We start from the raw sequence: 11818 nt of genomic DNA on the forward strand, positions 1-11818 counted from the left end.
GATTTATTTTTATGGCTAAATTTAGTATACAAATAATATTTTTATATAATGATTTATGTGTTTTATTCTATTAGTTTAAACTTTTAAACTCTTGAAATACATAATTTTATGACATGATATCAAAATTTTTATAACAAAAAAATTTAAAATTTAATCATTTTTGTTATTCCAAATAAGATTTTTTTAGCATAAAACAAATAATAAAAAAAATTTATCACAATCACACTCAAATTAAAAAGTGTTCCTACCTATGAAACCTTATGAGACAACATATAACTATTTATTTCTCTCATTTTTTTTATCGATTTAAAATTTTAAAATTAAATAATTTTCGTGACATACATTCAAATTAAATTAAATTCTTGTATGCAGTAATTAGTGGGTTTTGGGAGCCCTTTTATAATTTGATATGTTTCTCATGATTTGTTTGTTTTCACCTTTGGATGCAGCTGATAATATGCTGGAAACTAAAGCCTCTGGAAATTATGCTATATGGTTTTCATTTTATCTATCATCTATCTAAATAATTGCAAGTTGGTGCCTATAATGGATACTCCATACTCCATACATATATCCAAAGCTTCCTGAATGAGTGCCACTTTAGAATTTCCCTTTAATTACTACTATCAAATTTTAATTTCTTCTCGGAAAAACAACAAGCATTCCGCACCTATATACTTAATACAATGTTTATGTATCTTCAATATAAAAGCTTGTCTTTATTTTCATCCCTATCTCGTATTATTTTGTTATTTGTTTGTTTGCCACTAGTATTACTAACATGCTTGTTTATTAATGTGTGAACTTGGAAGAGTAAAAGTTAATTGAAAATGTTGGAGTATCCGTATGTTTATATAGATATATCATCCACAAATTTGTGTCCATTGCTAAAAAAGAAATGCTTTCTATTAATTGCTAAAGTTATGTTTAACTAACCGACTTGATTGATCGAATAGTTACTTCACTCATTTTTTTAAACAAGTGTTATGATACAAATCTTCTTGTATATATAGGGCAACTCAAAATTTTTTTTTCTTTTAAAAAAAGAAACTCACAAGTAGTTGGGAAGAACATACATGTCCCTACTTTTGAAGAATTTCAAGTTTAAAGCTTGAAAAAGGGAACAGCAAAGGAGGCGTACATAAAATTAATGGCATTTTCTGATTCCACAGCATTTCACGAATATGGATTCTATATCTATCTATATAGCATGTTGCATTTTGGTACATTCTTTAAGTTAATGTCAATGGCTATTTTAATTCTAGAGGTATAGGTAGAACTAAGACGAAGAAAATAGAATACACTGAAATATCATATATTTTAATGTAATTTTCAGAAGAAAAGACGCAAATTAAATATCTCTATCGAAATATCTTTGTTCCAAACGTGTATTAAAAGCTTTATAGCACAGTTAGCACTGGCTCTAGCTTTTCCCTCCACACTAAGTTACTTCAGCAGTTCAGTTGACACTTGTGCTTACACAAACCACTGTTTTTGGAGTTGTTATTATCAACCTGTGGTAGTAGTTTCATCGGTGTTAATTAGTTTTTTTTTTTTTTGGTTTCATAATAAATTATTGAAAACTCTAACAATCATTCTTTCAAATGTTACACTGAATTGATTTACTGAAATCCATGAACAAAGGGATAGAATACTACATAGAATTCTCAATATAATCTTATGTAGTCAGAAATATAAACGGCTGAAATTATGTAAAAGGAAGAGAAAACATTTAGTGTACGCAATGTTAAGAAGTAGTTTTGCAATAAACAGAACTCTTTTTATATTAGAACAAATACTTATCTAGTATTTTAACGTCACACGTCGTATTGGATTATTGATTATAATGCTATACAAGTGAAACAATTACTCCGATCTATATAGAAAAAGCAAGTAATTTTTACAGTACTGTTAGACAACTAGATTATAAATGCTTTATATATGATCGATTCTTAAACTGATGCAGCTACTGCTTCTTTTTAATAAGGTATATATTGTGTGGTAGTAGTTCTTCATCACCTATATATATCATCTGTTAGCATGAGTCAGAGACTGAAGGCAAAACCTTCTTCCCTCCGATCCCATACGGTTTCATCATAATTGCTTCAATCTCATCAATAATACTGGGGAGGGGGATGGTGGAAAATGCTTCACGCTGTAATCCTGCAGCTCCTAATAAACTTATCTGAGAAATCAACATATGTATTCCATAGACCACGAACTTCAGGTGAACCAATTTCAAGCCATGGTTTTGCAGGGCCATTGAAATGAACAACAGCAGCATCTTCCATTCTATGTCTGATATTTCTAATTTGTTCTGATTGATGGCGATAACCTAAATCAGTAACAATCCAGGATGAATCCACCGGATGCACTTGACCATCAAAAGCAATCAATGCAGGTGGAAGCACTCCTGGGTTCCACAATGATAGCCCATGCTTCACATTCTGTGTAAACATGGATAAATAATACACATTTAATTAATAATACAGAAGAACCAAACATATATAACTTTACTTTTTCTTCTTTTTCACATATGGGTAAGGAAAATGCAATAGAGTTTTATAGCTAGGCTTACTAGTTTCAACCATCGATGGTAGGTTTCAGTAATATTTGTTCTCCTCCAAGCTTCAAGATCAAAGATATTCATGCCATAGAGCCATGCACACTGGTCAGGGTCAAAGTTGACTGATATGATAGGATGTGAAAAGTTCAAGAAGTCCACGTATTTATTTCCAGGGCAACAGCTTTCCTCATCATAACACCATGACTTGAATACTGAACCACTGACTTTACCATTAAGGTTAATTTCCCACAACGAAGATATGTCATGCTGTACTACAACATCATCATCCAGCAACACCACCTTGTGCAAATCTGGAAACAGCTGTGTTCATACCAACATCAGATTATGAAAAAAAAAAAAAAAGGGAAAAAAGCAGCCATATATCCTCAATGGCATATGTTTGTTTAGAATGTGAAAAATGATATGGAAATTTTTATGGATAAGCTTTATATTAAATTTACACATCAAACCTCAGATCACTATATGTTTCCGTTGTTAATATATCAATATTCAGTGTTAAAAAAAAAATTAACAAATTAATTACCTCAGGGATGTAGATTCGAAGATGATTCAACAAGGAAAGGCTGCTGGGTCTTAAAGCTTCCAAATATCTCTTATACTCTTGATTATAGTCGAGTAGTTCATCCTCTTCTGTATAATTCTTGTAGTAGTGTTTCCAAATTGATTGAGTAGTTTCCACCATCTCTTTGACACGAGCATTCACTTCTTCAGACCAATCGTACTGGTGTAATCCCTTGACTTCAACAACTGCTGATTTCACAGGGTTTATGGAAAACCAGGCATGCATTGGAGTGTAAGTTTTCTTGTCCGTAACAATATGAAAAACCAATTTTTCAGGGCTGGCTGAACTTTCAATGGTAGAGGTTACAACAACAGATGCAGCAAGGACGTTGTCAGTTAGGAGAACTATGTGAAAGAAGGTAGGGTCAGAAAGGCGAGACACATATTCAGGAGGAGGTAAGCGAGTTCTGGCCATGGCATTTACGGCATATTCTTCAGCCAATTTCAGACAAAGGCAATGTAGGCTTTTTGGTACACCATGTGAAGCTAAATGCCAATAAACTGATTCTTGCTTTCTTGCTGATTGCACCTTGCGCTCCATCTGTAACAGCTGCACATATACGGACATATGAGATTGCACATATTTATTTACCTAGAGAACTATTCAAACACACTACAAATTTTTCTCAATTTATGCTCAAACAAAATCTGTACTTGTTTAATCTTTTTTATGAATTAATAGGGTCAACTGTACTGATGAATTGCATGTATACGCTATGCTTGGTTAAATATTGTTGGGCCGTGGGACTACTGCCTAATAAATCTACCCTATAGTATGCAGTATATACATTCAAATTCCTATATTTACAACATTCTTTATAGTTCCAAGGTTCAATGATGCAAGCATACAAATAATCTCATTGGTGTCAGGATTGATTGTTACTAAACGCCAAAAGAGAACAAAAAAAGAATCACGAGGAAAACGATTTAACAAGACGCCATTATCGTTATCACCAAGGTCCAAGGGTAATAACTATAGCTAAAGAATAAATCAGTAAAATTTTCTGTACCATGGCTTTGGTCTTGATAGCAAACGCCTTAAAGTCTTGCTCAGACGCCATCATTTTCACAAGCTCGTTGAATGACACCACTTCTCCTTCATTAACGTTGTCATCATTTACCTCTATTAACGCTCTGGTCAGCTCATCTCTGAGTTTCTTTATGCATATATACATGCAATACACGACAAGAAAAAGAATGAATGTCACAGAAACATTGAATAATAAACTACTAAGTGGTGGTAAGATAAGCTAAAGTCTATGCCAGCAGTTCTCATAAAACTAAACATACATTTGAGGTTGCTAAAGCGAGAAAATGGTTGCTATAAGCATAAAATTAACCCGGCTTTTATGAAACGTAATTTACGAATGATAATACAAGTTCTTTAAAAAAAAAAATTACATTCTTATAATTAAGCCAATAGAAAAAATGACAGATGACTAAGATGAGTATGTATAGCCTTGCATGGTACACATTCTATTTTATATTGCATACACATTTGGAAAAAGTTGTCTTAAATATTGCTCTTCATAACTTTTTTTTTCATGAATACATAATAAAATAACTTCAACAAAAAACTAATCATGTTATGAAAAGTAAATTGTTAGTTAGAAAACTTAAAATTAAACCTAGACATATAATAGTAGCCTAGAAGGTCTTATTACGTACCATATTTATCATATTATTTATTGAGATTATTTTATTATGGAAACAAATATGAACAAAAGAAATTGACGCATAATCGGAAGGCAATATAAATCCCGTCTCTCTGTTGCCAATCACCACCAAATAATAATTAAAAAACACGCATCATCTGTTTAGATCAAATCATGGTGTAATTGTATCATTATTACAAATAAGGTTTTAATTTAATTTCTTTCTAGAATGTACCTGTGCTTCGCAAAAAAATAAACTCCCGTTATTTTTTTTTTTCTTTTTAAGAAAACTTTTTTTTAACTCATTATGTAATCTACTATTACTCTCTCCAAGAAAAAAAAGAAAATAAAAACGTGAATAAAAAAATGCAAATAACAAAGCTAATTGTAGCAAACAGGGAACAGGTTCCAGAATTGGAGATGAGGAACATTACTTACCAGGGATGGGTCACCCCCGCTGAAGAACCTCCATCCCACGCAACCTACATTAATCATTTTAACCAATATATAGTACTGTCAGTCTGTCACTAAATTTTCAACAAATAAAATTACTCCTATATATTAATTAATTTCAATAGAAAAATAAACAAAATTAATCTTAAAACTCATTAAAAGTATACTTATATTTAAAAATAAAATATCAAACAGTAATAAGATAAATTCTTCATATTTTAATTTTTAATCTGTTATTATTATATTTTATTTTCTCAAAAATATATTAGAAAATCAATATCCTCGTCAGTTGTCACTGAGTGGTCCCCATAACAAGACAAATTAAACTGAAAAGTGAAAAGGTCTTTATTTTTATTTTCTTAAAAATCATAAATAAGAAAAAAGGAATTATGAAAAAAGTTCCAAAGACTTGAACCATTCCATTTTCGTACGTCTAAACAATAACATTCCTCTCCTTTTTTACTATCTACAGTAACCACTAACTACTAACTACACTCTACACTGAAATTCACACGCATCTTCACTTTTCACCTTCTTCTCCCCTAATCAAACAAAATTTTCACCCCAAAATACACACACGCTCACCTTATTCATACTTCATTCACTTACCGAAACTATTGAGTATTAACTACTGCTAGTGCTAATACTAACAACAACTAATTTGAATCAAAAGTGCAGAGGTAAATAAATAATTTATTTTAAAAAGAAAAACACGGCAAATAGGACAGATAAAAAGAAAAGGAAAATGAAAAATTATTACCGAGAGAGGAGCAAACAGCGGAAGATTCGAGCACCAAAACCGCGATCCTCACGAAGACGAAGAGCGACACGATCCCGAACAGAACCACCGCCGGCAGCACAGTCCGGGATGAAAAACTCCGGCGACTAACGGCGGCATCCGCGGCAGTAGACTTCGACGATCCTTTTCCTCCGGCGGCGGCGTTAGCTGCTGCGGCGGCCTTCGACGATAAGGTGACTCTCTTTATCCCGGTGGTAGATACATAGAACTTCATTATCTTCTTCTGAGTTCCATCCAGCTCATCATTTTCCTCTACGATTGAATCAAAAATCAGATCTGAAAACTTCACACTGCTTCCTCACTTCAACAACTACTATAACTGCTCCATCACTCATCAGCTAGAGAAAGAGAGAAAAAAAATGTGCGCGTGTCGTTTTGCTTCGCATTTGCAACGGTGTGATAAGAGCAATGAGTTCACGGGTTTCGAATTTTCCTTTTTCTTTTTTTCTTTTTCTGAAATCGATTTCCGCGAGGAAAATTAAACTGAGCAAATTGTACTGATTTTCTTGTTTGGATGAAGAAAAATAAAAGAAATTAGAGTGACGGTGGAAAAAAATTGCGAAATTCAAAGCCGCGGGAAATGATTAGATTGCAACAATGGCGACGATAATTATATATACGCGTCGTCGTTTTGGGAATTTTTTATTGTCGTTTTTGCCACTTGTTTTTAGCTTTATTTACCATTTTGACACTATCTCACCGACACCTACCTGACGTGGCAAGCAGTTCCTGTGGATTGTGGCAATTTATTTATTTATTTATTTGGTGAGGAAGAAGAAAAATAAGGATCTCATATTCTCAATTCATGGTTTTAAAAGGTTGAAAAAGAAATAGAGAAAAGTAAAGTTAACGCGTATTTGAAAGTTGAAAATAATTTTTAGGATTTGTTTTTCAAGTTAATTCATTAATTTGAGAACTTAATTAATTAGTACTGTGGTAATTACTAATTTCTAATTAATTACTTATTTCAAAGTCATTTCAACTATTTCTTCTTCCATAATTAATGTTGAGGCCGGCGGTTATGTCTCCAACCTCCACATGTGTTATTAGAACTTCCAATTTTTTTTTGAATTCATCAGATTTGTGTTCCTATTTACTCCGGTGAGTTTTGTAGCTGTATTACTATTTTGTATAACATTTAAGTGCATATAAGAAAAAAGAAGGCATTAGTGAAACAAGCGTGTCCTAGCTCAAAATATAGTGCAATTAGTAGTTATTGCATTTAATTATAATAGATATTTGGTATTAATAAGATATAAGTATATGTATTACTTGTAACATTACGTTAATAGCGTTTATTTTGAGGTATTGAGATAAATTGAGAGATTGGGATTCAATATTTTATTTGTTGGTTTAGATATTGATACTAAATTTTTTGTCTTTATTCCTAAAATTTCAGTATTTCAGTACCTTTAAAATGTAGGAACACAAATGACTAAAATTTTTACAAATAAAAATTAAAATTTTAATAATATTTTATACCTAAAATATCATCATTTCAATTAATTAATTAAAATTTTATTCTTATTTTAATTTCTGTCTTCTATTTTGTACCAAATATCTTTTAATCTCTGTCTCTCAGTCTCAATCTTTCCGTCTCTATCGCTACCTTAGAGGCCACTTTTTTTGCAAATATTATTAAATCGGATAAATTAATTACTCAACCAATCTAAATGAATTATTAGAAACTCTGTTTTGGCTTTAATATTTTTTTTTTAGTTTTAGTTCTTTCCCAAATTTCACTCTTATTATTATTATATCCATATATCATTGTTACAACTTACAATGCTAACTTCAGTTGCCATTTTGGAAGTTAGAAACGACTTAAAATACTAAAATAAATTATTTGTACTTATTTTAGTAAATATTACTAAATGTGCATTTTTATTTTATGTTATGGAAGTATTTATAAATGTAAAAATAAATAATAATATAATATGTATATGTATGAATACATGTATACGAGTGGTTCTTTATCTTTTCTAAAAGGTAAAAATATACCAGTTAATATCATAATTAAGTATACTAATATCATTGAATTACTTAATAAGTGAGAGGTGGATGGATAACTATAGAAGTGTGCCCACTTAGGCTTCCAATCAAATAATTTATATTGAAGTATTTTTTTATCACGCATAGAAATAAGATTTAATTTGATCTGTAAATTTATATTAATATATGAATTTTTATTTAACTTTTTAAATTTTAATTATTTTTATTTAATTTTTAAATTTTATAAATATGACTTATGTTAGTCTCTGAAATAATTTTAAATTTACATACTGATACGTACTTCAAATGTTTGTGATATGAAGAGTTCAAGTGTTATTTAGAAAATATTAGTTTACATTTTTTAAATATTTTAATTTAATTTGATATATTTTAATTTTGTTTATTTAATTATTAGATTGGGTCTTATGTTTATGGGTTTAGAATTTTTTATATTTTAACATAATAAGAGGTTATAAATATCTCATAAACTATGATAGTCATAGCATAGAATGATTTAGAGGTTTTCAAAACCCCTTTTGGTTTCGTGATGAAACCATGGTGTGGACAATTAAGGTTGAGGAGTCCCTCTTTTGTTACATCGGGAAATTGGATAAAAGGTTAAGGAGTTCCTTCGATTCAATTCCCAAACTATGGTGTTGACAAGTTAGGTTGAAGAGTCCCTTTCTTATTACATCAAGAAATTTGGTAGGAAGTAGAGTGATTCGATCTTTTTGTACTCAATTTCAATTTATCATTTTTATTTTTATTTCAATTTTAATGTATCTTTTTTATTCAGTTTGAATTCTTGTCTTTATGTTTATCTTTTTTATCACTCTACTTTCTACCCAATTTCTTGACGCAACAAGAAAGGAATTCCTCAACCTAACTTGTCAAAGCCATAGTTTGGGAATTGAATCGAATGGACTCCTCAACCTTTTACCCAATTCCCCGATACAATAAGAGATGGATTCCTCAACCTCAATTGTATACACCATGGTTCCATCACAAAACCAAAAAAGGGGTTTTGAAAACCTCTAAATCATTCTATGCTATGACTATCTTAATTTATGAGGTATTTATAACCTCTTATTAGGTTAAAATATAGAAAACCAAAGCCCATAAATATAAGGTCCAATCTAAGCTAGGAGATATACTTGGTATAGAGCAGTTCAGGCTGGCAGGGACTTGGCTAAAAGGTTGGATAGAGCTATAGTTAATGAGGCGTGGATGACAATGTTTCCTGAGGGTTATTCTGAAATTCCTAGCAGGCTTCATTCTGATCATTGTCCTATTTTAGTTCGTTGTCATGGTAGCCCCAGAGTGAAAGGTTCACGTCCTTTTAGGTTTCAAGCTGTGTGGGCAACACATCCTTCTTATAAACATGTTATTAGTAAGGCTTGGAATCAAGAGTTTGGAGGCGTTACCGAAAGGCTTAAGATGGTTCAACAGGCTTCTTTGGACTTCAACTCAAAGATTTTTGGAAATATTTTTGTGCGAAAAAATAAGCTGGAATATCAGATTGATCAGATTCAACGGCGTTTGGAGGTTACCGATGTGTTATCTCTGAGAATTAAAGAAGCTGAACTGAGGGAAGATTACAATAGGCTTTTGTTGCAAGAGGAACTTTTTTGGTACCAGAAATCTAGAGAGCAGTGGGTCAAGTATGGGGATAGAAACACTAAATTCTTTCATCTTCAGACTTTGGTACGTAGAAACCATAATAGAGTACATGGATTATATGTTAGAGATGGGTCTTGGTCTACTGATCCAGATATTCTACAGGAAGAAGCTCTCTCTTTTTACAAGAATCTCTTTGGTACAACGGAAGAGGTTGAGGTTGATTGCGGAAGTCAAGTCAGCAGTATTCAGTATGAGCCCTTTTAAGGCTCCTGGTCCATATGGCTTTCAAGCTTATTTTTTTAAAGAATATTGGGAGATAGTAGGCACTGAGATTTGGAATATTGTCCGGAGCGCTTTTTTGGGAGAGTTCTTAAATCCTAGCATCATAGAAACTCTGATTGTGCTTATTCCTAAAATTGATAACCCTACCGACTGCTCGTAGAAGAGATATTTTTACTAGTGTTTCTTCAATACGTTTTGCTTTGGACTTAGGAAGATATCTTGGAGTTAACTTTAATCATTCCCGTACCAGTAGGGCTTCTTTTCATTCGGTGATTGAAAAGGTGAGGGGAAGATTAGCTAATTGGAAAGGAAGGCTTCTAAATAAAGCAGGGAGACTTTTCCTGATCAATTCTGTTGCAGCATCCATTCTTGTCTATCATATGCAGGTATCTTTTTTTCCAAATTGGGTTTGTGATAAATTATCTTCTATGATGAGACAGTTCCTTTGGAAGGGTCAAGTTGATGGTAAAGGTCTTTCTCTTGTTAATTGGAGGACCGTGATCACTCCAAAAAAATTTGGTGGCCTGGGTGTTAGAGATCCTGCGTGTGTTAATATATCTTTACTTGGTAAATTGGTGTGACAACTTTTTCATTGTCAGGACAAGCCTTGGGTTGCTCTATTGAGGGCGAAGTATATGAGGAATGAGGGAGTTTTAGATGGCCCTGTCCCTTGCAATGCTTCTCATGTTTGGAAGAGTATCTCAAAGGCTTTTGGTGCTCTTAAGGATGCCTTCTCTTGGTGCGTTGGGTCACTTGATCAATCTTTTTTATTTGACAATTGGAGTATTGAGGGTCCAATTGCTCAAGATGTCCCTTTTGTACATATATCTGACTCTGATTTAACTATTAGAGACGTTTGGAAAGATGATAATATAGATGATTCATGGAGTGCTAGTAAAGTGGTGAGTTTGATTCGTAGTTCAGTAAGGGAGTTTCACACTATTTTTACTATGCATCAATCACTGTCTCCTCCTTCACTTTGTTTGCATTGGGTTCCACCTCCAGTTTATTCTGTTAAATTGAATTGTGATGCTAGTTGGTTTCCTCCTTCTGGTTATGCTGGTTTTGGTTGTATCATTCGTAATCCTGATGGATGTTGGTTGAAAGGTTGCACTGGGAAAGTCGAAGTGTACAGTGTTCTTTTTGCTGAATTGTATGAAATTTGGAGAGGCTTACTTCTTGCTTGGGAGAGTAGATTTCGTGAGGTTATCTGTGAAACAGACTGTTTAGAAGCTCTTTTCTTGGTAAACCAAAGAATGCTTGGTAAGGATATTCCGGAATGGGATTTGGCAAAGCATATACAGGAGGTTATGAATTGGAATTGGAGAGTCTCTATTCTTTTAATTCAGAGGATTGCAAATAGTGTTGCAGATTGTATGGCTAAAGCAGCTGCTTCTGTCGCGGACATTCACTCGAATTGGAGCCAACCATGGAGTGAGCTTCAACATCTAATAGATTTAGATATGACCCTAGCCAATTAATTTGGTTTTGTCTCTTTTTTTTTCTTTCTTTTCTATTTAGTCACAAAAAAAAAATCTACTAATTAAATAAATAAAATTAAAATACATCAAATTAAATTAAAATATTCTAAAAAATGTAAATTAATATCTTCTAAATAACACTTGAACTATTCATATCACGAACATTTAAAACACGTATCACATACGTTAATAGAATGTTAACATAGACAATCAGATATTACGTTAGATTCTGTAAAATGACGGAATTTTAATTTTAGTGTTGAAATAATCCAAAAACAATTCTAAGTGAATTTTATTAAAATATTTTTTTCAAAACAAGTGATACAACATCGTTTTTATGCTATTTAAATATTAAAATTAAAATAACATTATTTTACAAATTTTAACA

At 32.1% G+C, this 11818-nt stretch overlaps 2 protein-coding genes across 4 annotated transcripts in view; one reads left to right on the top strand and one right to left on the bottom strand.

Annotated features, from left to right (window-relative positions):
- The window catches only part of LOC107608872 (floral homeotic protein AGAMOUS), a 12868-nt gene extending 12134 nt beyond the window's left edge, over positions 1-734 (top strand). For all 3 annotated transcript variants that reach the window (XM_021107018.1, XM_021107020.1, XM_016310635.2), the window contains one exon: positions 450-734. In XM_021107018.1, the coding sequence (XP_020962677.1) occupies positions 450-453 (4 nt within the window). In that variant the 3' untranslated portion in view covers positions 454-734. The remainder of the gene's footprint in view (positions 1-449) is intronic.
- On the bottom strand, positions 1759-6646 carry LOC107608871 (probable galacturonosyltransferase 15). Its single transcript, XM_016310634.2, has 6 exons — positions 6017-6646; positions 5242-5285; positions 4159-4305; positions 3111-3698; positions 2579-2887; positions 1759-2447 (listed from the first exon to the last, which is right to left on the bottom strand). Exons 1-6 carry the CDS (start codon positions 6267-6269, stop codon positions 2151-2153), a joined length of 1638 nt encoding a protein of 545 aa, XP_016166120.1. The 5' UTR covers positions 6270-6646; the 3' UTR covers positions 1759-2150.

This window comes from Arachis ipaensis, chromosome B07, assembly GCF_000816755.2.
Source record: "Arachis ipaensis cultivar K30076 chromosome B07, Araip1.1, whole genome shotgun sequence".
NCBI classification, from domain to species: domain Eukaryota; kingdom Viridiplantae; phylum Streptophyta; class Magnoliopsida; order Fabales; family Fabaceae; genus Arachis; species Arachis ipaensis.

Excerpts from the sequence above, each read along its gene's own strand:
- LOC107608871 (XM_016310634.2), bottom strand. The coding sequence starts at position 6,269 with ATGAAGTTCTATGTATCTACCACCGGGATAAAGAGAGTCACCTTATCG. Across the intron at positions 5,286-6,016 it reads CGCTGTTTGCTCCTCTCTCG|GTTGCGTGGGATGGAGGTTC; the intron begins GTAATAATTTTT and ends TGATTAATGTAG. Across the intron at positions 3,699-4,158 it reads CTATCAAGACCAAAGCCATG|CTGTTACAGATGGAGCGCAA; the intron begins GTACAGAAAATT and ends GTATATGTGCAG.